General features: G+C 33.3%; 2 protein-coding genes across 4 annotated transcripts in view; one reads left to right on the forward strand and one right to left on the reverse strand.

Moving 5' to 3' along the window:
- ppa2 (inorganic pyrophosphatase 2) overlaps nt 1–19,294 on the reverse strand; it is a 40,588-nt gene extending 21,294 nt beyond the window's left edge. The window contains exons 1-3 of one of the 3 annotated variants that reach the window (XM_073928043.1): nt 19,248–19,294; nt 11,333–11,381; nt 1,233–1,310 (exon numbers count right to left, since the gene is read on the reverse strand). Coding sequence is in view for 1 of the 3 variants with exons in the window: in XM_068215156.2 (XP_068071257.2) it covers nt 1,233–1,310; nt 9,995–10,010 (94 nt within the window). In the remaining 2 variants the exon portion in view is untranslated. Of the gene's footprint in view, nt 1–1,232; nt 1,311–9,994; nt 10,064–11,332; nt 11,382–19,225 lie in introns of those variants that run through there. The other 2 variants (XM_073927997.1, XM_068215156.2) reach the window with 2 other exon arrangements.
- On the forward strand, nt 1,266–27,491 carry arhgef38 (Rho guanine nucleotide exchange factor (GEF) 38). Its single transcript, XM_009291612.5, has 14 exons — nt 1,266–1,575; nt 9,965–10,149; nt 10,826–10,943; nt 12,881–13,028; nt 13,132–13,149; nt 13,675–13,874; nt 14,827–14,960; nt 15,057–15,161; nt 16,237–16,359; nt 17,925–18,236; nt 22,335–22,466; nt 22,536–22,737; nt 24,949–25,151; nt 27,152–27,491. Exons 1-14 carry the CDS (start codon nt 1,350–1,352, stop codon nt 27,332–27,334), a joined length of 2,289 nt encoding a protein of 762 aa, XP_009289887.1. The 5' UTR covers nt 1,266–1,349; the 3' UTR covers nt 27,335–27,491.
- The last annotated feature ends 349 nt before the right edge of the window (nt 27,492–27,840 follow it).

Raw genomic sequence — 27,840 nt, forward strand, 5'->3', positions numbered from 1 at the left:
ACACGGACAAGTACAACATATGTCATGTAATGCAACCTTCTTTATTTGAAAATGAAAACATTAATCTTGTTTTCTGTGCCCAATCTGTATCATCAGTGTACACAATGCAATCATTGCACAAGAATCACTTTCCTGATTCTTTCTGTAATCGACAGATAAATACGTTCATTCACTCATTACTTATCTACATGAGAAATTAATTGTTATTCAACTCAGAATTACAGATAAACCAGATTCCACCACTATAAACAATAAGTTATACTTTGAAACATGTTAGGTGCAGAAACATCTTTTCTACCACCTCTTAGTAACATTTAAGTTACATACATACATTTAAGTTTTGATGGCACAATCAAATAAAAGAAACAAAAAACACAATCCAATTTAAAAGTCCACAGATTCCCCATCACATGTTTTTTTTCCCAAGGTTTACACATTTGGTCTTAATGTTGATATATACACCAGTGTTGTCGTAATGCTATGTAAATGTTGACACAAATCGAAAACTTTACAGGCCTGTTTGATATGTCGACCTTTGTCATGCCCTTCAGAGTGAAGTCATCAGACCCTCCTTCTTGTTTAATATTAACTCTATCTGCACCCATCCGAAACAATATTTCCAGTAGTCAAAGTGGATCGTTTTGCTTCATACATGACACTGATTTTCAAGGTATGCTTATTAACCCCATTTCAAATTTGTTTATAGACAGACAGACAGGTGATAGACAGACAGACAGACAGACAGACAGACAGACAGACAGACAGACAGACAGACAGACAGACAGACAGACAGACAGACAGACAGACAGACAGACAGACAGACAGATAGATAGATAGATAGATAGATAGATAGATAGATAGATAGATAGATAGATAGATAGATAGATAGATAGATAGATAGATAGATAGACACATTTTTCTGACAGACATATTACTTGTGGCTTAGCTGCCTGCTGGTCTGATTCTTTCTGTCTTTGTCATTTTCCACATGCCCAACAAGTATGCAAATGTTTCCTTGCAAATTCAAGTAACTCTGCAAGATAATTCCCTGCACGAATCACAATTTAAGCCATCTCCCTTCTATTTAGGGGAGACCAAACTGTCAAAAGTCCATAACACTTCATCTGTAGCTTCATAAGTGTAATTTTTTTTGTGAAGAGAAAATGGCGGAGGAGTGGCTATAGCTCTCCTGAGGCAGGTATGGCGGAAACAGAGCGAGGGGGAGGGTTTACCTGCATGGAGTGAGTTTACACAGCAGTAGACGCAACACTGCACCTGTTCCTCTTCCCAGACTCTCTCTTTCACCTCAACTCCAGACAGCCAAACAAGTGGGAGCAGAGAGGGTCAACATGGATCCCAGCCAGGCCAGCGGGCATGACAGGGAGAATGAAAAAGGGGAGAAAAAGGAAAAGGACAAAACCATTAAAAGGAGAAATAGACTTTTCATAAGATACCTGGAAAGGAGGAAGACAGACACTATTGTGGATGATGACTCCTCCAAAGGTGACATCAGCATCGCAACATTGGTGAGAAGGAGCCAATCTGACAAGACAGAGTACAGTTCAAAACTTAAAGGTAATGTATTGTATTATTCACAAACTGGATGTTATGTTTTTTGTCACAAGCAGTGTTCTGTTAATTTTGTTAGTCATTTTTTGGAGTAAAACTCTGAGTCTTTGTAATGTGAACAGCAACACATTACTACTTTGTCATTCATTTTTCCTTCATCCTTCTTCCTGCAGAGCAGCAGGTTAGCACAGAGCTGCTTTTCTATCAATTATGCACTTTTAAAGGCCCCTCTCTCAAATTCCATTAGATCTTTGTATGGAGTGAATTAAAACAGAGGGCATGTGTGTGTGTATGTGTGTGTGTGTGTGTGTGTGTGCTGATGCTTAGCACCTGTTGCGTTGTTACGTTACAGAAAGAAAGATCTATTCCCACTGGACTGATGTCACATATGCAAACTGTTCCTCGGCCACAGTGTTGAGCATGGTTGTGGAATAGTCGTAAACAAGCTCAGCCACAGTGCTTACGTTGTTTACTTTATCAGGAAGTTGCTAGTTACTATCTAATCTTTAGTGTGTTTTTTCCCACATTGCACTTTTTTGCATGCGATGGATAAGAAATATAAAGCTACACTCTTAACCCGAATAGTTGACTTTGCTAGAAAACCTGTTGCCATAAAGCACTTTAGTTTTTACTCAAGGTTAAACTAAACAGTCCTAGCTGAATGAACATATAATCTAGTTTCACCTTGTGTAAAACTTTGAGTGGTTTAAGGCAACAGGTTTCCACACAGTTTTCTAGCAACAATTTGGGTTAAGAGTGTACTCATTGATTCATTCATTTTTCTTGTAACCTTCCTGTCAGTCTGGTAGTAATGACATGAGTGTTATCATAATCATAACTTGAGAATGACATCAGCTGTTGAAAACTAGTTTAACTAGATATGGGCTAAGGGATCAGAGGTATCTTATTTCAGTATTCATTATTTTTGCTGACCTTCTTGTTTTTCACCACGTCACAAACTTAATGACACTTTATTATTATTATTATTATAGATGTTGATTGTATTATTAATACATGTCATCATCACTACTAATGCTGTAAATATCTCTGTTACTATTTGTTGTCTGGATTTTTTGAATTTTGTTTTGTTATATTTCTCAAAATCTTATCAGATAATCTGATTTGTACGCTTCCTCCTGTACACATAGACACATTGATCCACGCAAACATACAGACATTCACACACACACACACACACACACACACGCACACGCACACACACACACACACACACACACAAGCTCACTAAAACATTAATACACACAAAAAGTTTACAACTAGTTTATCTACATCAGCTGAAGAGGGAATGAAGATTTTCAGGGCAGCCAAGTCATGACATTGTGTACCTGTGACAGCTACAGCTATGAGGACAATCTTGTCACACAAGCTTCAGTGTTTTCAGACAATAGCTCTTATATAAACAAAATGAGCTGTCATCAACTCGACTCGTGTCAAGGAGAATTCTGAGACTTTACAATTCATCTTTAAAAAGTAAACAAAGCATTTTATGTTCAGAAATCTGCTTAATGAAACAATGTGTCTGAAATACTTAAGAAAATATGCCCACATTTTAGTTTTAGGTTTAAAATACTGTGTTAGCTGTCATATTTAAAACATATTTAGATTTTAGACTACTCTTATTTTCATTTGTTAGCAACAGCTAACTTCATTGGGTTACATGAATTAGCAGTGACAACAAAAAATCTTTAAATAAAAATTATTATTTGATATTTTTCTTTAATAATTTTCTAAATGTTCTCATACTGATCATTCAAAAAATGTTCACTATTTACTAACTACTTATTTTAAATGAGCTAAAACAAGACAACTCTTTAAAATAGATTTATGTTTAATCCACTTAAACTTGTAGAAACTAATCAGTGAACTTAATTCCTTCATGTTGTCCCAGAACAAATCGATAATGTGGAACCCAGCATTTTTTACAGTGTATCCTCATGTGAACTAACAATGAAGGTGTATTTTTTATTAAATAACATTAGTTAACAAAGATTAATAAGTATTGCAATAAATGTCTTGTTAATTGTTAGTTTTGGTCATCTGATGTAAAAAAAAAAAATGGAATTACTGTTTACATCAGCTTATTTTCAAGAGATTTAGTCTCTACAACATATTAGACATTGACAGCCAGCTGTTTATCATGAGGCACATTTAAAGTCAAATATGATGACATCATTGAGGAAATGTTGATCCCTGAACAGGAAACGCTCATAAACCTGATTGTTCTGGATCCCTCAAGTCTCATGCTAAGTAATGAAACAATCAACTAAATAAAATGACAGTGTATTAGCTGCTTAGTGATGTATGATTGTGTAAACGTGTTTGAAATATGATATTCCCTTTAAAAAAAGAAAACAAAAAAACAATGTCCTAAGCAAACACTTGATCACATGAGACAGAAGCTCTTAATGGGCACTTGCAGGGCAGGTTCCACTTGTGTGGATAAGAGATATATTTGATGTGTGTTTGCTTTGTGTTATTGAGACAAACCAAGCGGAGAAGGTGCAGGATTGTAGTCTTGCTTGAGGCTTTTAGTTCATTGAAAATAATTTTTAAATAGTTATGGATTCAATACAAAGGCAACTTCGACTTCAGTAAATCAAGTTTAGTCAGGTCACGTTTACCTGCAGAAATGTGATCTGTTCTGCACGGCACAGGTTTCCATTAGTCTGCCTTCAGTGAAAAGTCTCATGAAAGGCTTTGTGCTTTCCTTTCATGAGAACCTTCTACCTGTCTCAATTGCTCAGTCAGATAAATTCAAGTTCACTGGAGAATGTTTTAATACTATTTGAATTATGCAACATTTGCTATAATTTTGAATTAACTGTAGTAGCTTAAGCTTGGTGTCATATTCAGACTTATTCTGCATCAGTAAGCACATCAACTGTAGGTAAATTGTAGGGCAGCGATTTGTTTTATAAGTCTGTGTGAATGAGATGAGTGGAACACAATCCTCTATTGTCATATAAGCAAACTCTTTGTCTAAGATTTGCTCCTCAAATTTTATCTTGTGTTGCACATTTCTTGAACATATGAGTGAGAGTATTGTGTCCTGGAAAGAATGCAATTGTATTTTTTTTACAGAAAAAAATTTATGTAAAATGCAAATGTAAAAAAATAAATGATAAAGATAAACTACTGTTACATGTACAGTGGCAACTTATAAATGAATTAACATTGCTGTTAATTTTACTGTAAAATAATGTAATATTCAATGCAATAAACATCAAACAGAGACACTGGGATTTCTGAAAGTGTCAATTAATGACCTTTGACTTTAAATTCTAGGATGATTTGGTCTTTACTACTTTACTAAACAATGATATCTTTCAAAATTTCAATTACAATTACATTTAATTAATTCAAACTTACAGTTGAAAACAAATTAATTAAAAATAATAAATAATTGATAAATATTTATGTGCTTATAATAACTCATTTCTAATAAGAATTTGTTTTGTCTTTGGCTATATGTCAGTACATGGAGTTATATTTTGTAAGATACGAGTAGTCAGCTTAAAGTGCATTTATTAGGCATAACTAGGTTATTTACAGCTGGTAGGCAAGGATGATTAGGCAAATCATTGGACAACAGTTCTGTAACCGATTGAAGAGCATAATTTACTATGGGGACTAATGATTTTGTAATAAATACAATAGGAAATATTTGAAAAAGAATAAAAACATTTCACCTGAAGAAAAAATATTTAGTGTTTAGTAGTTTAATGTTAAAAGCATTCATTTAAAATGTAAATGTGGATCTTTTCATATATAATTGTCATTAAATGCAAGGGAAACTACGCACCTTACTGCAGTCATTTTGCATACTTGACAAAATTAAAAATATATACAATGATTAATCTAAATGCTAAATCATTTTTGAGATTGGAGTACAGATATAAAAGTCCTGGTTGAGATTTTTACAGCATAGTAATACCGTGTCAAAAAGTAATATGACACTTGACCCCACCTTTGCCTGTGGCCTCTGTCTTTCACTGTCTCTGTCAGGAGGAAGTGTCACATGGAGGTGATTAGAAAGAATAATCTCACTTCCCAGACTACATGCCCGCATTGTTTAACTTATTTATCTTACATCATTTTTTAGCTTCATGTAGATTATAGCAAAAGTGTGCGAATTATAATCTATATTTACATCTTTTATAAACTTTGTGTACAAAAATCTATATACCAAATCACATATTATATATTATATCCCCCACCACAAGCCTACCCTAAACCAGACTATCACAAAAACATTCTGGATTTTTACATTTATAATTTATGAACAATTTTTCTCATGTGGACAAAAAAAAAAAAAACAGTCCCTACAAGGTTAAGATTTACTGACATTGCTGCATTAATGGTGGGCATAATGTGAGGCAGAGGTGGAAAGAGTACTTAAAAATCATACTCAAGTAAAAGTACCATTACTTGTCTAAAAATGTAGTGTGAGTAGAGTAAAAGTATATGTTGTCAATTTTACTCAAAGTATGAGTAAAAAGTAGCCCTTTTAAAATTACTCATGAGTAGTGAGTAGTGAATATTATGCTGTGAAAAGCTAATGCGTTTACATGTAATTTGTGGATGTGTGTAAACGTAACATTCTGTAGTGCATGTAGTTAGTGCCCAGCAGGTACACAATGTCATAGGACGTAATATTAGGTTAGATTTAGGTTGTGATGTCAAGTGACCAAAATTCAATGTCTAGCCAGTGTCTATAAGTATAACGTTATTTTGATGTCTAATAACAACGTTAAATGACGTTGATATTTGGTTGATTTTAGGTTTTGTTAGAAAGTGACCAAAATCCAATGTCGAGCCAACATCTTAAACCAACCTATTGATGTTAAATACTGATATTGATTTTGGACATCTTCTTGGACACTTTTAATGCTTCCAAACAGTTTGCTGCAATTATAAATCGTCTATGTCTTGAGGTAGCTCATTATGATGTTATTTACCTTCTATATGTGATTTGATTGGACAGAAATCACAGGACTGATTTTGTTAATCTCCATAGACAAGAAAAAAAGTAGTGACTGCAGGAGGAAGGAAAGTTGTGGATTAAAAGTACAGATACTGCACTAAAAATGTACTCCAGTAAGAGTAAAAGTACACATTTTTAAAACTACTCAATAAATCACAATTCCTGATAAAAAGTAATTAATTACAGTAATTTGAGTATTTGTAATTAGTTACTTTACACCACTGAAAACAAGTTACACACACACAGGTACATCCAAGAACCCTTTTCTGCAGGCCATGCTTCTACTAGCAAGCACAGAACACCCACATGATGTCCAACTGACGTTGCACTCCAATGTCATGGGGACATTGCATTTTGTTTAGAAATGAAGAACAGGTTGATGTCAGAACCCAACGTCAGGCCGACATCAATATCCAACATCCAATCTAAATTCAACCAAATATCAACATCTAATGATGTTACAGCTTGACATTTTTTGTGGACATTCCTACTATGAGTTCTATCAGACATTGGATTTTGTTGCCATATCTGACAAATAAATGTCAGTATTTGACATCAATATTTAAGATGTTGGCTCAATGTTGGATTTTGGTCACTTTCCAACACAACATAAAATCAACCATAGGCTATATGGTCACACTTTACAATAAGGTTTATTAGTTAATGTTAATTAATATATTTGCTAACATGAACAAACAATGAACAATACATTTACTACAGTATTTATTCATGTTAGTAAACATTAGTTAATGAAAATACAGTTGTTCGTTGTTAGTTCATGTTAACTCACGGTGCATTAACTAATGCTAACAAGCACGGACTTGGATGATTAATAAATGCTGTACATGTGTTGTTCATGATTAGTTCATGTTAGTAAATGCATTAACTAATGAATCTTATTGTAAAGTGTTACCGGCTATATTAACATTATTTGACTTCATTATTGGACATCAAAATAACGTTGTCCTTAAACGCTGGCTTATATTGAATTTTGGTCACTTGACCTAAACATAACTTAATATTAATGTCTTATGACATTAAGGGCTCTATTTTGACGATCCATGAGCAATGTGCAAAGCGCAGGGCACAAACTCTTTCAGGGCGTGTCAGAATCCACTTTTGCTAATATAAGGACGGAAAAATCTGCTTTGCGCCTAAAAGGGTTGAGCTTATTTTCTTAATGAGTTATAGATGTGTTATGAGATTAAACCAGTCAGTCTCATCTCCCATTCCCTTTTAGAACCAGTTGCGTCGCGCCATAGCGCATTTGCTATTTACATGACGGACTTTGTAAGTGGAAAAACTGAGCATTTCACTTGCAAGAACACAGTTAAACAGAGCATCTACAGCGTGAGAATGAGAGATAAGCTTCCTCATTGTTTAATTTCACTTTCGCTCTCGTGGGAAACCTTGTACCACAGACATCAATTAGCCTATAATTAATTTCGTTTGTTAAGTGCAAAGATTTGTTTCTAAACTATTTCTAAATTCAGTCCTAATTTCGAGCAAATGAAAAAGTAAACAATAATAACGAAGTGTGTTCAAAAACTTTATATATAAAAAAGTTATATCCTAATACACATGCTATGCCCCATATGGTCTAAAACCTGACAGGTGGGCAAATCTAAGCTTATTTTTAATAAAACAAATATAAATATGAATATAATAAATAATACTGCTAATAATAATAACATTAAACAAAAGCAAAAAATTGTTATGAGTAAACTGAAAAATCCCCCTGAGATGAAGAAGGCATGAAAGTATGGTTTTTGTATTTATGTAGGCTTGAAAAAATGTTTTAGAATATTTTAATCCTTTATATTTATATCCTTTAAATTCTTATTATATCCTATATATATATATATATATATATATATATATATATATATATATATATATATATATATATATATATATATATATATATATATATACATACACTTAGTGTTTTAATTGTTTTGCATCAAAATATGCCATTTCTATATTTGATGCATTAATTGAATTGGAGACTAATGAATTTACTTTGTTGTAGGTTGTGGATGTGGATCGACTTTTCACCAACATTGAGTGTGATGTCTCTATGTAAAGATATTTGCGTATTGCTCTACATCAGGGGTGCTCAATCCTGTTCCTGGAGATCTACCATCATGTACAGTTTAGCTCCTACCCTCATCAAACCCACCTGAACCAATTAATTAGGACCTGAAATCCACTTGATAATTACAGACAGGTGTGTTTGATAAGAGTTGCAACTGAAATCTGCAGGAAGGTAGATCTCCAGGAACAGGATTGGCCACCCCTGCTCTACACCTTGTGTGTATTAAGCAGTGTGTAAGCGAGGTGCTCAACTAATGCGCTCTGCGCTGCACTTTAGACCGGCTTTGTTCTGGTCTATAGAACAGACCATTATAGATTCTCAAAATAGCAACGCGCCAGCAATGCGCCTTAACACGCCTCCCTTTTCAGACCAGAACGTCTATGGGTGCACATATGAGCGCAAATGCATTTACTACTTAAACAGCGTGGCGCAAAACAACAAAGCAACTCTTGCGCCAGGCTGAAACTAGCAAACAGCAATTGCGCCGGGTGTATAATAGGGCCCTGTGTGTCTGCTGGGTAAAATCGGTTAAGTACCTTTAATGTATGCCAACAACAAATATAATAAACAGGAGAAAGGAAGGAGAAAGCCACATGATGGAGCAAAGTTCATCACAAGCAGCTTTTCCACAAGCTAGTGTAAATACTGATTGCAGAATTTGCACACAATGTCAAACAAATAAAATATAAATACAAAACACCACAACACTCAAATAATTATATAAAAAAAACTTTTTGAACAACAACCCTTATGTTCTTAGCATTTTGTTACAGTTTATATTTATTAAGGTTTTCGGTTGCATTTTATTTTGTTAAATGAATATTTATTGCAGCATTTGTTTAACAACATAAAGTGCTACCTAAAAGCTTACTATGCATAAATGGTAGCAAAATGCTAAGAACAAAAAGGCTTTTGCTCAGAAAACAATATGTTAGAACAATGTTCTCATTGCATATTAAAATTACAAACAATTTGTTGTTGGTGGCTTATTTTGCTTGATTTAAGTTTAGCCTTACCATTTCCCATCAAGATATTTTAGATATTAACCTCAATTTTTTTTTAAGTTGTTCCACTCACTTAATTTAGGTCTTATTTCTCTAATTCCTCGCTCAGTTTGTCCAAATTATAATATTTAAATCATTAAATCATCATATTCTTCACCTGTTACTCAAGGCTTTGTCTTGGGCCTTCTTTTATTTACTATCTTCTTTTACCTTTTTAAATGTCTCTTTTTCTCATTGTAAATATAAACTACAGAAATTAATTGATCTTCTTTTTCTTCCTAACATCAGAGAAAATGTCCCCCCATGGTCTCTCCTTACTTGCATCTCCAGCCATGGATCCAGAAGAGATCCGTCACAGGAAGATGATAAAAAGGTCAAAGGTCATTGAGGAGCTAGTCAGGACGGAGGGAGATTATCAACGGGACTTAGAGCTTTGCATAAATGAAGTTCTGCTTCCTCTGAGAGAAGCACAGGCATGTTCACAGTTCCACATTCTCACAGATTTGTGCATAAAACGTCTGTCTTGATTGAGTCCCCAATAAATCAAAACTAACCATGTGATTTTGTCAGCTCACATTGCTAGCTTTGTGGTGAACAATTAATCTGTGCATGACCTAAAGAAAAAAAATTGGTTGCCCTTGTAATCTTTAATTGATATCTGTAAAAGCACTCCTTTTAAGTTACATTGTCAGATTACGTATATCTTGGCAAATGGGCGTGGCTAACCTATTTAACCATGCTGCTGCAACTGTCAGGTTTGACAACAAAGAGGAATGGTGAGAAAGAGGCGTCAGTTGTAATAACTCTCCCCAAACTCTTTTCCCAATCTTTCTGAATGAAATGCCTACATTACTACATCCATTCAGCTCGCTGTAGAAAAACAAGCCACGCCCACTGTTGTTTCATTTAATATTCTATTTCTTTAACTGTGTTTCAATACAAAAAATAAATAAAATGGTCACAGCTTCTGGTTCAATTGGATTTTAATTGAACCGATAGTTTGTTGGGCCTTTACATGCTAAACACACTATATTTTAACTGCAAAACTAGAACAGGTTTAGAACATAGTGGATTGTTAAGAATCTACATGCCATTTCTATATTTGATGCATTAATTGAATTGGAGTCTAATGAATTTACTTTGTTGTAGGTTGTGGATGTGGATCGACTTTTCACCAACATTGAGTCTGTGTGTGATGTCTCTAACGATCTGCTCCTAAGGCTCCAAGATGCCATAGCTGACCCTGACCCTGAAACACAGCTTATAGGTCATTTTCAAATATATTATTATTACATATATTATTGTATTCCACCAGCATCAATAATTAGCTCATCTTTAAGTATAAATAGTGTGTTATTGATTCAATCTGATTGTTGTTTTTGATTATTAGATTCGATTAGGGTTAGGATTAGAAATTACCTTTAGATTAGAAATTATCTTTAATGTCCATGCATGTAAAAATTCATTTTTAGCCCTACAATAACATGCCACACAAATGCCCGTACTTCACAGTAAAATACACAGGACATAGACTTTTTGACCCAGGATTACAGACAGTTTAGCATATATCCCTAAAATCATAAACAAATATGCCTGTATAAATAACTATTTTAAATTGTTTAGGGGATATTTCTCCAAAAATAAATATTTTCTGACCTTTTGCTCTTTCTCAAGTGGTTCCAAATTTCGCTGAGCTTCCAATTCTCTGTTGAACAAAAAGGAAAATATTTTGAAGAAGGTCGGAAACCAGTAGCCATTAACATATATTGTTGTAGAAACACTCACTCACTCACTCACTCACTCACTCACTCACTCACTCACTCACTCACTCACTCACTCACTCACTCCCTTACTCACTCACTCACTCACTCACTCACTCACTCACTCACTCACTATCCTTTGGCTTAGTCCCTGATTTATCAGGGGTTTCCACAGCAAAATGAACTACCAATTACTCTAGCATATGTTTTATGTGGCAGATGCCTTTCCAGCTGCAACCCAGTACTGGGAATCTATTGGAAAAACAAGCATCGTGTATATCAGTGGTTAAAGGTTTTCAACATTTTTCAAAATGTCTTGTTTAACAGAAGACAGTCAAGTCAACAGGCATAAGATAACTGAAGTGTGAGTAAATGATGGCAGAATAAAAATGTTGGATAAACTATCCCTTTAATAGATTACAACAGTAATTAATACATTGATTTGAATATGGATTATTTCTTTAATAATGTAATGGCAAATGGTATAAAATATTCTTGAAATCTTACAAATGTATATGCTGATTTATAGAATATATATATATATATATATATATATATATATATATATATATATATATATATATATATATATATATATATATATATATATATATATATATATATATATATATATATATATATATATATGTATATTTGTGTTTGGGGAAATGGTATGACATTTTTAGCTACAATTACACAATGGGACCATGACCTTATGCACTTTCACAGCAATTTTTGATATAATCACAGAAGCTGTACTCCTCATGTGACTAACATAAATGTATCTGATCTACTTTCATGAGCTTAGAAACTTGTCTTGTGTAATTGTTTAAATCGCAGTCTGCACTGCATTCTCAGTCATGTTCACATGGTGCTCACCAGGGTTCATTTAATATCTGTTTGCTTCATCAGATGTGTTTGTTTTATCTAAGTAAACAATGTTTTATGAACTCGGGTGTCCATGTGAACTTTACGTCTGCATAAATCTGGGAAATATTTAACTTCTGATGTTAATGCAATTATGCTAAATCACAGAAGTGACCCTCTTGTTGTGAATTGGGGTGATGACCAAATGCATATTTAATCAAATAGATTGATCTAACAGGCAGGGGTAAAACAGAAGCAAAAAGTAGTGCCCAAGGTAATTCACAAAAGATTAATCCTAAAATAGGCAAAAGACTGAGTCAGGCAGCAAACTGTCATGGCATGCAGAAATAATCCATAAACATACACAAAAACAGGACAAAAATGCTTATAGATGTCACAACAGTATTTTTAAATACAAATACAGTATTTTATTTTGCTACATTTTTTGTTTGCTGTATTTTGCAGTTTATTTTGATACACTTACACTTAAAGTATTTGGTATTTTATTATAAAAACATTTCGTTGTATTTTTGCCCAACCCTGTCTCCAACTATACTTTTTCATTTTGTTCTATTAGGAGAAGTGTTTATCCAAACCAAAGCTGTCATAGAGGAGGTATATAAAATTTACTGCTATCATCACGATGAAGCTAATGCCTCACTTAAGTCTTATGAAGCCCAGGAAGACATTCAGCAGCAGTTCAGAAGATGCATATCAGCACTCAAGTAATGATTTTAACTGCCTTCATCTCTAAGATATGTATAAAGTCCAGGTCTTTTTCAGGCTCTAATTCTGACATTTAATGATGTGTTGTTTCTTCTCTCACAGGAAAATATATGACCTTGAGTGAGTATGCATTTCTTGACCTAAACACTGTTATAAAGAACCAATAGATATTTAATCAACACAAATGTTAGCTTTTATACTTATGCAGCAGAACATATTTAAACAATACATTTTATAAGACTGTAATTAAACTTGTGACTTTTAAAAATATACTCCACTAAAATTCTGCTTTGTTTTAAAACACAACATTGAGTCAGATTTGGACAAAAACAACCATAATGTTTAAAAGTGTCATTTAAATTTAATTTAACGTAATATTGGGCTTGGATGATCTCACAAGGAAATATAACTATTTTACTTAATGTAAGAATTTTGGCTAATTTGTAAAAATTTGATTCGGTTCAAATTAACCTACAATTTTTTAAAGGAGGCATGCCCCTTAACTCACACCTTATTGTGGAAGGAGAAAATCATACTAAAACATACAAATGAGATCATACAAATTGATACAAATTAGCCACTGAATCAAAAAGTTTTAATGTTTCTGCTCCCCCTCCCCGTTTCTTCATTTAATATCCTATTTAGAGGGAAGCCTAATTTGCTTGACATGGGTTCTCTACTCATTAAACCAGTCCAGCGCATCATGAAATACCCACTTCTATTGGCTGAACTGTGGAATGCGACACCCACAGATCACCCTGACCACAGGCCTTTACAGGAAGCTCTTACAACAGTGAAGATCATAAACATCAACATTAATGAGTTTAAGAGGAGGAAAGACATAGGTGAGATATGTGGTCTTATGTTGGATATATGGTCAAAATGATCAATTTTCCTTTTCTGACAAAGTTCATTAAAATATTATGTAAAGATCCATAGTTTTGTAAATGTAATACCATATACAGTTAAAGTCAGAATAATTAGCCCTCGTTTGATTTTTTTTTTCTTTATTAAATATTTACCAAATGATGTTTAACAGAGCAAGGAAATTTTTGCAGTATGTCTAATAATATTTTTTCCCCTGGAGAAAGTCTTATTTGTTTTATTTCGGCTAGAATAAAAGCAGTTTTTAATTTTTTTAATAACCACTTTAAGGTCAATATTATTAGCCCCTTTAAGCTACATAAACCTTATACCCCAAACCTGCCTAGTTAACCTAATTAACCTAGTTAAGCCTTTAAATGTAACTTTAAGCTGTATAGAAGTGTCTTGAAAAATATCTAATAAAATATTATTTATTGTCATCATGGCAAAAATAAAATAAATCAGTTATTAGAGATGAGTTTTTAAAACTATCATGTTTAGAAATGTGTTGAAAAAATCTCTCTGTTAAACAGAAATTGGGGGAAAAACAGTGGGCTTATAATTCAGGGCGGCTAATAATTCTGACTTCAACTGTATGTATCAAAACTTGATTTAGACAACTTTAAATGCAAAATTAAAATTTAGATTCAGATTTTCAAATATTTGTATATTTGTAGAATGTGCTTTCTGTTGACATTAATTGCTGCCAGAGTCACAACTCAAACTATTGATTGATTGAACTATTCATTTTTTTTTAAATCAACTCAAAATGCTTTGTTCATGCTACAACTTATTGTAACTTATTGCTTCGTTGACCTTTTCAATAGAAGTTCTCAAAAACACTGATGCATATTTAATTATTTAGCTTGCATCCACTTTTTCTTCTTTTGGAGTAATTTGAGTGTGCAAATAATACATTGCTTGTTGTTTCAGTGCTGAAGTATAAGAGGAGTGATGACGAAACCTCACTGATGGGTAAACTAAACAAGTTCAACATTCATTCCATCAGGAAAAAATCTGACCGCCTGACCAGCTATTTTAAAATTCTCACTGGTGTCGAGCCACAGGTACAGTAAAGAAACAAAGAAAATTAAGTTTGCTTTTACACAAGCCGCTGTAAAGTAAGTGTGAATGTGTTGTTGTGGCTTCTGTCTTATTCACAGGTGAGAGATGAAGCTTTTGACAAGGAGGAAAAACTTTTCCGTAACCTTGAGAAAGCCGTGAGGCAGTTAGTGAAAAACATCAGCTGTTACTTGCTCTATACACAGGTATATGTGACTGACTTACAAATTAAGTATCCAAAAAAATAACACTCATAAAGGCAAGAACCAGAGTTTTGCAAGCATCAGTTTGACTAATTTTGAGATTTTGCTCTCATAACAAACGGAAGGACAATATCCAAAACATAAACAACACAATCAGTCTTCAAGTTCTATGGGTATATTTATATCAATTTTATTTAAAGCCAAAAATAATTCAAATATCAACATATCTATAGATCCATGATGGCATTTTCTTTAATAAAATTCTTAGTATAAACAAATAAACATTTAATATTTGATTGTTATTAATATTGTTAGTAATATGTATTGCTAAGAACTCAATTTGGACAATTTCAAACCTATGTTTTTTTAGTATTTCATTTTTTTTTTAATTCCCCGATTCCAGATTTTAAAATAGTTTTTACTTCTGAACAGTATCTCTGCCAAATATTGTCCTAGAACAAACCATATGTCAATAGAACACTTATTTAGTCAGTTATTTTTCCAACGGTGTACAATTATGACTGTTTTTTCACATTTTATAAAGTAAATGGGAAAAAAATAAAATCACCTCTGTGAAAACCTTAAACATATTTTATAACATCCCATAACATGTTTTAATAGGCCTTTCGGCACTGTAAATACAATTTTTCTTCTAAAGCAACAGTTCTTGAAAACAATAATTTAATTATAAAGACCAAAATAAAATTGATTAGCTTATAATGTGATTTTAGGCACTCTTATGAGATAAAGTCTAATAAATATGTAAATTATTAATATAAGCCAAAATAATGCAATTCCAAACTATCTCAAAATCTGATTTTTTTAGAATCTAATTTTTTGCAGTGCTAAAGTAACAAGCAATGATTTTAGCATTTTGGGAAGAAAAAAATCCAAAAGCTTCTAAATGCATTGCTATTATTAAAACATTTTAAATAAAGACTCCTTTATGTAACTTTAAAATCTAAATCTACTACTAGACTACAGTTTTTTAAGATGTCAAATTGCTCTAAATGATTCAAAAGCCAAATAGTACTGTATCCTAATTTGTTTGTTTTAATGTATTTCTTTTATATTGTAGGAGATGATATCAGTTGCTGTTCAAAATGCACAGGATCTTGAATCTATAATGAAGGATCCGGATAAAATAGACACAAATGGCTTTCATCAAAAGAAGAATGGCAACGACCCATACAAACACTTTGTAAGTCTTTTCTCTGTTCACAAAAATGAACCATTATGATGAACCACAACTATCTCACATTCATTGCAATTCTTTATAAATGAGCCGAGTTCCTCTTTAACATTACCTGGCAGCAATGGGAAGTAGAGTAATGCACAAGCTCAAAGTGATCACCAGACACTAGTTTAACTACACTGAAATAAATATTTTCAACTGTTCTGATTTAAACACTAAATACTAGAGTCTATTTTGATTTAAGTTATAGTCATGTTCTGTTTCTAAAGTTTATTTATTTTTCACAAAAAGGGACCGTGTACAATAATCAGTGCACCCCAAGAACGTAAATGTACCCAAATTAGCCCAAAGATAGTTTTCATTGGTGGTCCCTTTGGTTTTCGTGATAACTGTTCCCAAAATATAATTTCTGAGTGAAATACTATGCTTCCTTTTCTGTCACAGCATTATGGGTATATACCAAATAATCAAATCAGTAAAAAGTATATTTATTTAGTTTATTGTTTATACTTTGTCAATGTTATTCAAAGGACAAGGTTTACCTGTCAGAAAGATGTTTTTCATCAAATTAACATGATCACTTATTCTTTTACCTATTTAAAAAAGTCCAGGTTGGAATGAGTAGTCCTATGTTGGATAATTATTACGGAAACATATCGGTTTTGCCTGAAATGCATTGGAACATACATACAGTTTTATTTTTCAAATACCCACATGATGTTTAACAGAGCGATAAAAATTTCAAAATATCTTTATTACTGTATATTTTTATCTTCTGGAGAAAGTCTTATTTCTTTTCTTTTCTGCTAAGGTCAATATCATTAGTCTGTTAAGAACAAACCACTGTTGTCCTGTGACTTTCCTAATTCCCATAATTATCTTAGGTAAGCCTTTAAATTACACTTTAAGCTGAATACTAGTATCTTTCCTAATAACTAATATAATATTAGTGTATGTGCTGTCATCGTAGCAAAGACAAAATAAATTAACGATTTGTTCAAACTACAACTGTCTCTCTGTTAAACAGCATTTGGGAAATATTTGAAAATAATTGAAATTTCACGTGAGAGATGATAATTTAGTCTTTTCTCAAAAAGATACACATTTAAGTCTTTTCTCAATGAGATACACAAACAAAACGTTCAATTCTCTAATCTTTGATTTCACGTTACCATTGACTAAATCAACAATGAATCTCTTTTCAAACTTCTCACAGCCTATTGAAACCAACAAGCTTCAAGAATCGTTCATACAATAAACACACATAAAGACAACATTTACAAATGAACATAAATAACAATAAATTCTACATGTGAGTGTATGTAGTGTCTGTGAGTAAAATTCAAGGTTTGTGGATGTATACCTGCATGCAGTGATCAATAATATAAAATTTTATTTTCACAAAGCTTCTTTGAAACAATAAAGTTGATAAATGCATTAACATACTTTTAATGTATTTGATATCATGTTTACATTTAATTGTTGCAGACACTGAAATTAAACACCTCTTCTATGAACCATATATCAATTTCTCTCATTAAAAAGACAATGTGTATATATTTCTTTTTCAGAAAGATCACATGGAGCATTTGGTTGTGGCTCCTCTGTCTAGCCTGCTGGGAATGTTTGCGTCACCGCAGAAGCTGATACAGAAGCGTTATGATAAACTGTTGGACTACTGCAGTCAGCTGGATTCCCGATCTTCAAATGAGGAACAGGGCCTTGCTAAAAGAGATTACGAGGCCCTCAATGCTCAACTGCTAGAGGAGCTGCAATGCTTCAACCAAGCCGCCAGGACCATACTCACCAACTGCTTGATTTGTATAGTGAAATTAATACGAAAGCTGATGGACGCAGCTCAACCGCCTGTCCAACAGCTACCGGTGAGTTGAGGCCCAATTACTTTTTCTTTGTTGTAGATCGCAAACCTGTTAGGTAGTATTGAGAAAATAAGAGAGCCCTTTTTTCATGCTAGAAAAGCACAAGGCCTGTTGAACTAATTCTGGGTAGCAGAGTAAGTTTCGGGTTGACAAAACCAAACAAATCCAAGATATAAACTTTCTCGGTTTACTTGTGGTTTCACCCAGAGTTTGTGATTAACTTTGACACGTACAGCCAATCACACAACACACGAGAGGATCAGTTTAAAGTCAGCTATTCACTACTTTGCTGAAGATTAAGGGACACTGATATCAGAAAAATAATCAATTTTAATACACTAACAAGGTGGAAATAAACACTGTTGATGCAGCAAAAATCTAAGGGATCTTTAAGTTATATCGATGCATATCAATACAATCATCAAGTTCACAAACTGCTAAAAGACAAAATAAAGCAACTTCATATGTAAATATTTAATGTAAATTAAAATTTAAAGAAATTATTAATATTGATTGGCAATTCAAAACTATTTGAAAATATAATAAAGTATAAATAATAAAGGATAAATAATTATAAATCAGGAAATAAAAATTGTTAGCAATAAAAGATCATTTTGGCTGAAAAAAGGGCTTTTATTTGGAGCAAAAAAATATGCATGATACAAGGAGTGGCTTTACTTTTCACTTTACTCTTATTTGTCAGCTGATGGGTCCAGTTTGGGTTAGGAATCTCTAACCCATATTTAAACCTGATCCGGAACATGTTTAATGTGAGTTACCAAAGCTATGAAACCAGATCATAACTAACCCACTATCTTAAACTGGAAAACTGACTTTTTGCTCAAACTAAACGTACCTGGATACCCTCCCAAACCAGCTTTGTGCAATGGGCTCAAGGTCCTTCTTAATGGCAAAACTAATTTAAAATTGATCAGGTTACCTCTGTTGTCAAATATCACAATTTACAGTCTACAATGTTTTGTTGTACAAACCATTAGTCGATTATACTGGTACCATAAAGGATCTTGAATCCATATAGAGTATAGGGTCCCACAGAACCTGGAAATCAAGAATGTTACTATTAAACACTTTAATAACTAGCCTACATGATGATTTCTGGGTTTATGTGGCTTTATTATTAAACAGGGCAATTTAGTGTGATGCCACCTTTCCGTAAAAGTGTAGAGGGGAGTCGACAGTTCTGCAGATGATTCAAATGACAATGTGCAAACTAAAAAGACCCAGCAGCTCATTTGCATATTTAACCACCACAATCAACCAAAAGCAGCACAAATTATGTCACAAAATAGCAAAGCTGATGATAATCAAGTAGAGCTGCAGCAGGTTCAATGGTTAAGGCACATGACTTAAGACCTGCTTTTCAGGGGCATTAAATAATGGTGCAGCTACCAGTAAAATGACTTGTTGCACAATTCATTTATATCCTGCCATTTGTATTGCAATACATATGCAAGCAAAATAACTGTGCCCAGCCCTTTTCATTGCAGATTTTTCATTATGGGGACTGGACATTTGTATACCCTTTTTTTTTTTACAATTCACATGACAACGATGTATTAAAAATTATAGAGTAATCTGTCATTTTAAAAAGATTCACCAAGAGATAGCAACATTTTCAAAATATGCTAAGTGCATACCTGGCCACTTTGTAAAGAAACATTATGGGCCTCATTTATAAAACCCCAGCAGATTGATTTCTTTCTGTAAATCTTTCATAAAGTTGTTCAGATGTAAAAAAAAAAAAAAAGGATTCTTAACATGGTTTTTCTAAGTGTAATATCTTAATGTTAGGTGGTGTGAAGGAAATGACTCTGCATGCAATGCTTTTAATGCACACACCTAGCCCCACCCCTAACCCTTACAGTGACGGCACTAGCTTCATTGGAAAAATGTACACCTGCTAATTAGCTAATTAGGGACCAATTACTGAATTTTGAGGGACTGGCAGTTTGTTTGGTCTGTCTTTGTTTTTATTTCTTTTTTAGCTAAGAGTTGATAACTAAAACTTTGGTAGAGCAACGCAATCATCACTGTCAGTCATTGTTTTACCCTGTTGTCCAGTACTTGTACAACTATTGAACAACAAAGGAGTTTTAGTCAATATTACTGATTACTGGAATTTAGTAAAATTCTTCAAGTTTTTTTTTAATTTTTCAAATTTGGAATTCAAGACAGTAACATATTACTCGTATTATACTAGTAATACTGAATTGAATTCCGAATCATAGCAAAGAAAGAATTTCAGTTGGAAAATGCTGTGTCATCAATTTTTGGAGGTGATCCTGGCATTTTGAAGCTGGACAGCCTAAAATGCTTTGGTAAACATACTTTCATTCATCATTAGGCATGTGGCCTAGTGTTTCTTAAATTTGTGAAGTATACAGCAGCCAATTCTTAAAGGATGTCCAGAATATTCCACTGTAATGCAACTTAGTTGTAGGTGGAGATTTTGCTAATTATCATTGAGTGATTGACCCTACTCTGCATTCTTCTGATGCCGTAAAGTACATAACTGTAATACATAAACCAAAGGCTATAGAATGCACTTACCCTTAAAATGACTCTGGAAATACGCATGCACATGATGTCACCGTTTTCTTTTTTTTTTTTAGTTCACACACATACTATAATGGTATTGTTTTTAAAAACGTACAATTTTAAACAATTTTCAAAAGTTTTTGAAACGACACCTCTAGTTTAAAATGATGTTTTAACCAATATTGTGATTGTTCAATCAATAGCAGTGGTTTCCTGTGAATTCAAAGGCCCCCTTTAACAGGAAAATATTCAAAAATCCATTTGTTATACAGTATGTACCTTTGGACAGCGGTGTAAAGTAGAGAATTACATATACTCATATTACCCGAGTAGTTTTTCTTAGGATTTGTGGAAGCATTACATGTATCAAAGAAGATGCCAAATTATTACACACAAGGACTGAGAGGCTGTTTAGACTGCATGATAAGAAAATTAAGACTGAAATCACCAAATGGCTTTAAACAACTAAAAGCAGTACAGAATGTTACGTTTTTAAGCACATGCACAAATCTGATGTATTCTATTAGTGCTGCATGAGCTTGGTTTGTAGCATCTTGTTTAGCAAGGTTTCAAAGTTAGAGTTTAGTTAGGGTTCAAAGTGCAAAACCTAAGAGTTAATATATTGGCACTGCTAGATTTTTGCCTAAATACTGATTTCGCTTTGCAAGTAAAATGCATCAATCTTAAGCTAAACTTTTAATTTAAAGGATATAATGTGAAATTTATACTCACTACTTTTGAGTACTTTTAGAAGGACTACATTTTAGTAGAACAGATATTTTTACTTGCACTACATTTTTTGGCAAATAATGCTATTTTTACTTGAGTATAATTTTTCAATGTTCTTTTCACCATTAACTATGAGACTTTAGTTTGAATAAAACAAATAGAAAGCATAATGTTGTTATTTTTATAGCTTATTGTAAAGGAATGTCATTAATTTGAGCATTTTAGCAGTTTAATTAAGATTATGTTAGAACAAATACATTACATCATTTGAATAGTTTCAGAGGAACTGGAAGAGAATCACTGATCTGATTCTCTCATGTTTAAATGTAACATATCGTCACCTTGGAATTATAAGGTTCTGTCTGCATTCTGAATGTATTAGAGATATTTAGCTTCAAAGTTTTTGCATTCCACATAGCAAACATGTGTGTAATATTTGTTTTAAAATAAAAAGTAATAAAATGTAAACAATTTATAAAAAACATTCCATAATGTAAATAAGTTGTCATTTAATACGAATATGTTAATAACGCAATTTTGAAAAAAATGTCAGATGGAATCGTATAAATCTAAGGTGACGATATGAAGAGTTCAGATGCAAAAAATCTCTAAATGCCGTCTGAAATTTTTCTCTAGCTCCTGTGTGTATGTTCAGTAAATCCACTGTTATGGCAAATAATATGCATTTTGCATTGCCTTTAAAGTGAAATAACTACTACAAACACAGGATGCTGAGGAAAATGCTCATTTTAGAATAACATTTCAGATGCACCTGAACTCTTCATATTTACCATATTGCTTGTTCCATCTTAGGTTCCCTTGTCAAACTTCAATGAAGTCCAAAATTCTATCATGGAAGAGCTGAGCAACCTTGGATTCTTCAAAGAAAATTCCCAAAAGCTGATGGAGCGCAAAGTGAGCTTTGAGAAACGGGAAAAGAAAATGGTAGGAGAGCAAAACGGTAAATGCAGGTAAACTCAATTGAACTTTAAAGTCTGACAAAGTTCTGTTTAGGCTCCAGAGATCCTCAGACAGACAGAGGAACAGAGGGCTCGGCTCCTGGAAGAGTATCCTGTGAAACAGCTCTACCAACTCAAGCGCAACTGCAATGCCTGTCAGGAAAAAGACATCAGCCTGCTGGAGGGAGAGCTGGTGGCTCTGCTGGAGGACAGAGACCCGATGGGCAGCAGCAGCCGCTGGCTAGTGCACACTGGGAGTGAGTATGTTTGAGTTTGTCAGACTTCTATAAGTAGAAGCATCATCACTGAACACTGTAAATAAATGCTGGTTTCCACACAGTTCCTTCATGTTGTCCCAACACAAATCAATTAAATTAACCATTGTTTTTACAGATTTAAGTGGATTGAACATAAATCTATTCCCCCCAAAAAACTTTCGATTTGTGTTGATTCATGTACAGTAATTTTAAATAAGTAGTTTGAACAAGCAGCAGATTTTTTTCTTTTTCAGAAATTTTATCATCATTATTCTTTTTTCTGTTAATCATAAAAGAAGATATTTTGAAGAATGTTGGGAAACAGTATCCACTGGCTGTGGAAGTCTTTTCACCACTGTAATTTTAGTTTCAGAACTATTAGTTTAGTTTAGAACAACAAAGAATATTTACATTAATTTTATAAGACAACAGAAGATGGATGGATGAATGTGTGGACAGATGGATGGATGGATAGAGTTTATTTTCATTTTGAGCTAGGTTAGATGATTCTTCAGAAATGTAAGTTTGTATAGTAACAGCATTTATGAATTTAGGTTAGTGCTATTTTATTTGTATATGCTGTTCTACATTGTTAGCTAATATTAATTTGTGGTACACATACTGTTAGTTTGTAAATCTTGAATTAGCCTATTGAAATACAACATTAAAACTGAATGAAGTTAAGATTTATCAAGATTAATAAATCAGTATTTGTTCATAATATTAGCTCAGGTCTTTTGATCTTTCAATTATTTTTGATCAGTATAATCCAAGATTTTATACATTTATGCTGTCATCAAACACATTAATACAAATGTTACTTCAAAACAAATGTTGGCAGTTTTTTTTTTTTTTTAAACTGCTTATTTACACTATTAAAGCACAACCTATAAACCGATTACCTTTTTCAGGAGATGTCATTAAAGCATTAATAAGTGTAAACTTTAGATGCATCTGTTGGTAGCTGTAGCACACCATAACCTTACAGCAGACAGTAAAGAAATCCCGTAAGGTTTTAAGCCTTAGTCACATAGGCTACATGAACTAGCCTCTCACCAGCTCCACAGAGAGCTGTTGCTTCCCAACAGAACTGCCATTATGCTTGCCATGTCAGGTGACTTTTTGTCTGTTATCATCTATAGTGGTAGCTCAGGTCAGTGGAGCAGACATATAACGATATTCAACAACTCAGTATATCATGATCATTAACATGCACAATATTGATATAGTGGACACTTCAAAACACAAAAGTTAATAATTATTTATTATTTCAACTTTTAGAGTGTTTTTTAAGAATATTCAGATTCTAATTTCATAACAGCACCATATGATTGGACACTTCATTGTTTAGCCTAATAGTTCAAACAATAATATTTTCTTATGGTTATCTGGCTTATAACATGCAAAAATATTACTTGAAAATTCTGTGACTATTTAAAGGGCTATTGTATGTTAACATTGTGCATTAAGGCTCCAATAGTTAACATTTAGGTCAAGTTTTATTAATCTTAGATGACATTATTTTCTTAGTTAATGCCTCATAATACCATGTTAAAATTGTAGTCATAATCTAATTTCATTTTATTAAATGGAGCAAATAACTAGTAAGTGCTGCTTTATTTGTGAAATGATCAACTAGATGTCAAGTTAATATTTGTTGTTTCTAAAACTCTTGTGTATAAATATATATATATATATATATATATATATATATATATATATATATATATATATATATATATATATATATATATATATAATAAACAAAAAAATACAATTAAGCAATACATTATGAGGTATTTTATCATTCACATAATATTACTGTATTGATGCAAAAGTTTCAGCAATTAATCTGAAAAGAAAATTTGAACCATCATAAGCCTACAATGGAGAATAAACCAACTGAAAGTCACTTAAGCCCTTGAAATGACTTTTTACTTCAAATATTTCAAAATTGCAATACTAAAAAGAAAGTTTTATCAGCACTTTGTTACAAAACTGATCTTTTAATTCGTTAAAGAATGTACAAAGTGTAATCAGAGATCCCACAGCCAGTGTGTTCGAGGAATGAAACTGATCTGTCGGAGATCACATTCACTTTTACAGTCTCACAAAGCCGCCATTCTTTTGCTCCTATTAGGTGATTCTGACTCCTGCTGCTGCTTATAATGACATTTCTCTTTGTGTGTCTCTCTTTGTGTGTGTGTTTAGGTGTGCAGGGATATGTGTATTCCTCATTCCTGAAGGCTTATAACCCCCAGCGGGAGGTGACGGAGAGGCCGGATGACTTTGACAATCTGAGTCTGTTTGTGTCGGCCAGCAGAAGCAGCAGCATGAGGAGCTTTAGCACTTCAGACAGTGTGTCTCCCCAGTCTGCACCACAGGATGAGCTGGACACCTCAGATGACCAACATGTAAGACACATGATTCATGATATAATTTCATGTGATCGTAATTGCCACTTTGAGAACAAAAATGAACAACTATTCATCTCAGATTTACAAACTGAGGTACTTTGTTTGAGTGGCTGTGAATTGCTCCCATCCACTGCCATATTTGATAGCTCAATAGTAGTTTTAAAAATTTTACAATTTAGCTTTTCTGTCTTTAAATTCATTTTCTTTTCGGCGTAGTCTCTTTATTAATCCACAACGGAATGAACCGCCAACTTATCCAGTATGTGTTTTTACGCTGCGGATGCCCTTCCCACCACAACCCATCTCTGGGAAACGTCCATTCACACTCATACACTACGGACAATTTAGCCTACCCACTTCGCCTGTACTGCATGTCTTTGGACAGTCGGGAAAACCGGAGCACCCACAGGACACCCACGCGAACGCAGGGAGAACATGCAACCTCCACTGCGTCACTTTTTGTCATTACATTTTTTTATAATTATTTTTAGGGGATTTTAGCCTTCAGTGGAAGTGGACTGCATAAAAATGAGCTTTTATGGCTAACTTATAGAAAAGGCGAGGCAGTGGTGCAGTAGGTAGTGCAGTCGCCTCACAGCTAGATGGTCGCTGGGTCGCTGGTTTGAACCTCGGCTCAGTTAGTGTTTCTGTGTGGAGATTGCATGCTCTCCCTGCCTTCGCATGGGTTTCCTCCGGGTGCTCCGGTTTCCCCCACAGTCCAAAGACATGTGGTACAGGTGAATTGGGTAGAGTAAATTGTCCATAGTGTGTGTGTGTGTGAATGTGTGTGTGGATGTTTCCCAGAGATGGGTTGTGGCTGGAAGGGCATCCGCTGCATAAAAACTTGGATAAGTTGGCGGTTCATTCCGCTGTGGCGTCCGCGGATTAATAAAGGGACTAAGCCAACAAGAAAATTAATTAATGAATTTATAGAAAAGTTACATTTAAATAAATAAATAAATAAAATTCTCTGACTTTCAATGTCCAGATGATTTTCCAGAAATTCCATGACCTGCGGGAACCCTGTGATAGAATAACCCTGTATTCAGGGAACCCTGTGTGAGATATATTACTTGGAAGAAAAGTGTTAAACTACGTTTCACATCTGAAGTAATGAAAGAAAAAGGGGAAATAAACCTTTTAGCAATTAATATCACAGAAATGTTCCTAATGTCAGCACTAGAAAACAATCACAAATTTAAAATTGATTACTAAACAGAATAATTATAGTCAGCCAACAAAAATAGTTCCACAAAAAGTTAGAACAGAACACCTGCGCATCTCAGGAGTACACTGCAGTATTTCCTTCCTTCCTGTTGTTTTTATTTTTTATTATTAATTTTAAAGTCAATGAATTTGAAGTTAACAAATTAACGATCCATTAGTAATTGCGTCATTTCTAAATGAATCATCCATTTTGAACAAATCTTTGATGTTGATTAAATTACCAATCCTTGGTGTTTAGAACTTTTTATTTTATATACCATTTCCTAAAGAAATGAGGAATGCAATGTAAAACTAAGCCAATATCACAGAAGGATTTTTGTGTGTGTTTGTGTGTGTTTTTTTGCCTAATGTCAAGTAGCTTTCTGACAGTTGTACAGGCATGTAAAGTGAAACAGAATATAGCTACTGAAACAGAAACATACTGTACAATTAAGGGGGTGAAACATATAGGCTATGGTGTCATTTTTTTCATTACTTTATATATTTAGAAAAAAAAGGTTTCAGAGGCTGAAACTTTATATATGTTTTGATGAAAGAGTGTTGATTTAAAAAAAAAGTAAATGGATGACAAACAGCTCCAAATTTGGTCAGACGGCGCCATCTGCTGCTCTGTCTTACAATTTTTTTTTTCATCTGTACACTACAAGGTTTTGTGTCAGTCAAGTTAAAACACAAATGACTGCTGATGTTTAAAAGTTGTATTTTCATGTTTTCCGAGATAAAGAGTGGATAACAAAAAGAGATTGATTTATTTGTTCTTTTCTCCACAGTTCTATGCCGTTTATGCATTCAAGGCTCGCTGTGAACAAGAGCTCACACTTCAGGAGTACCAACACGTTCGTATCCTTCAGTTTTCAGATCTCGGCGGAAACAAAGACTGGTGGCTTGCTGAATCTAATGGACAGAAAGGCTACGTTCCAGCAAACTACCTTGGAAAGATGTCATACGCCTAAAGCTATTTTTTACATGCAATATTTAAAAGTGAAGTTTTATTTTTTTTTTTAAATATGAAGGTAACTGCTTAATGAAGGCCAATCATGCACAACCCTTTTGCACTACAAATGATGCTACCAACAGTGTTTGCTTAAATTCTATACAAATTATCAACTTGTTAATCAGAAAAAAAAAAAATATATATATATATTTTGTGTAAATACAATGATAATAATATATGAAAAAAGCTCTATTGTGAATAAAATATTTATAACCATTTAAAAAATGTCCTTGTTTGTTTGTGAGGGGAGGTACAGGTACAAGTACAGGTATATCAAATATCTCATTTTTATATAATGATGAGATAGTGGATGTGTTCTGCTAAACATGGTCAAATCTGTAATACTTCTATTTTGCAAATAAATAATTAAACATTAAAAGAACCAAAGCAATAAAAAAAGGTCACCCAAAAATTGAAATTCTGTTATGATTGTTGCAACCCACTGAGACCTGTTCGTTTTGGACC

Source organism: Danio rerio, chromosome 1 (assembly GCF_049306965.1).
Source record: "Danio rerio strain Tuebingen ecotype United States chromosome 1, GRCz12tu, whole genome shotgun sequence".
NCBI classification, from domain to species: Eukaryota; Metazoa; Chordata; class Actinopteri; order Cypriniformes; family Danionidae; genus Danio; species Danio rerio.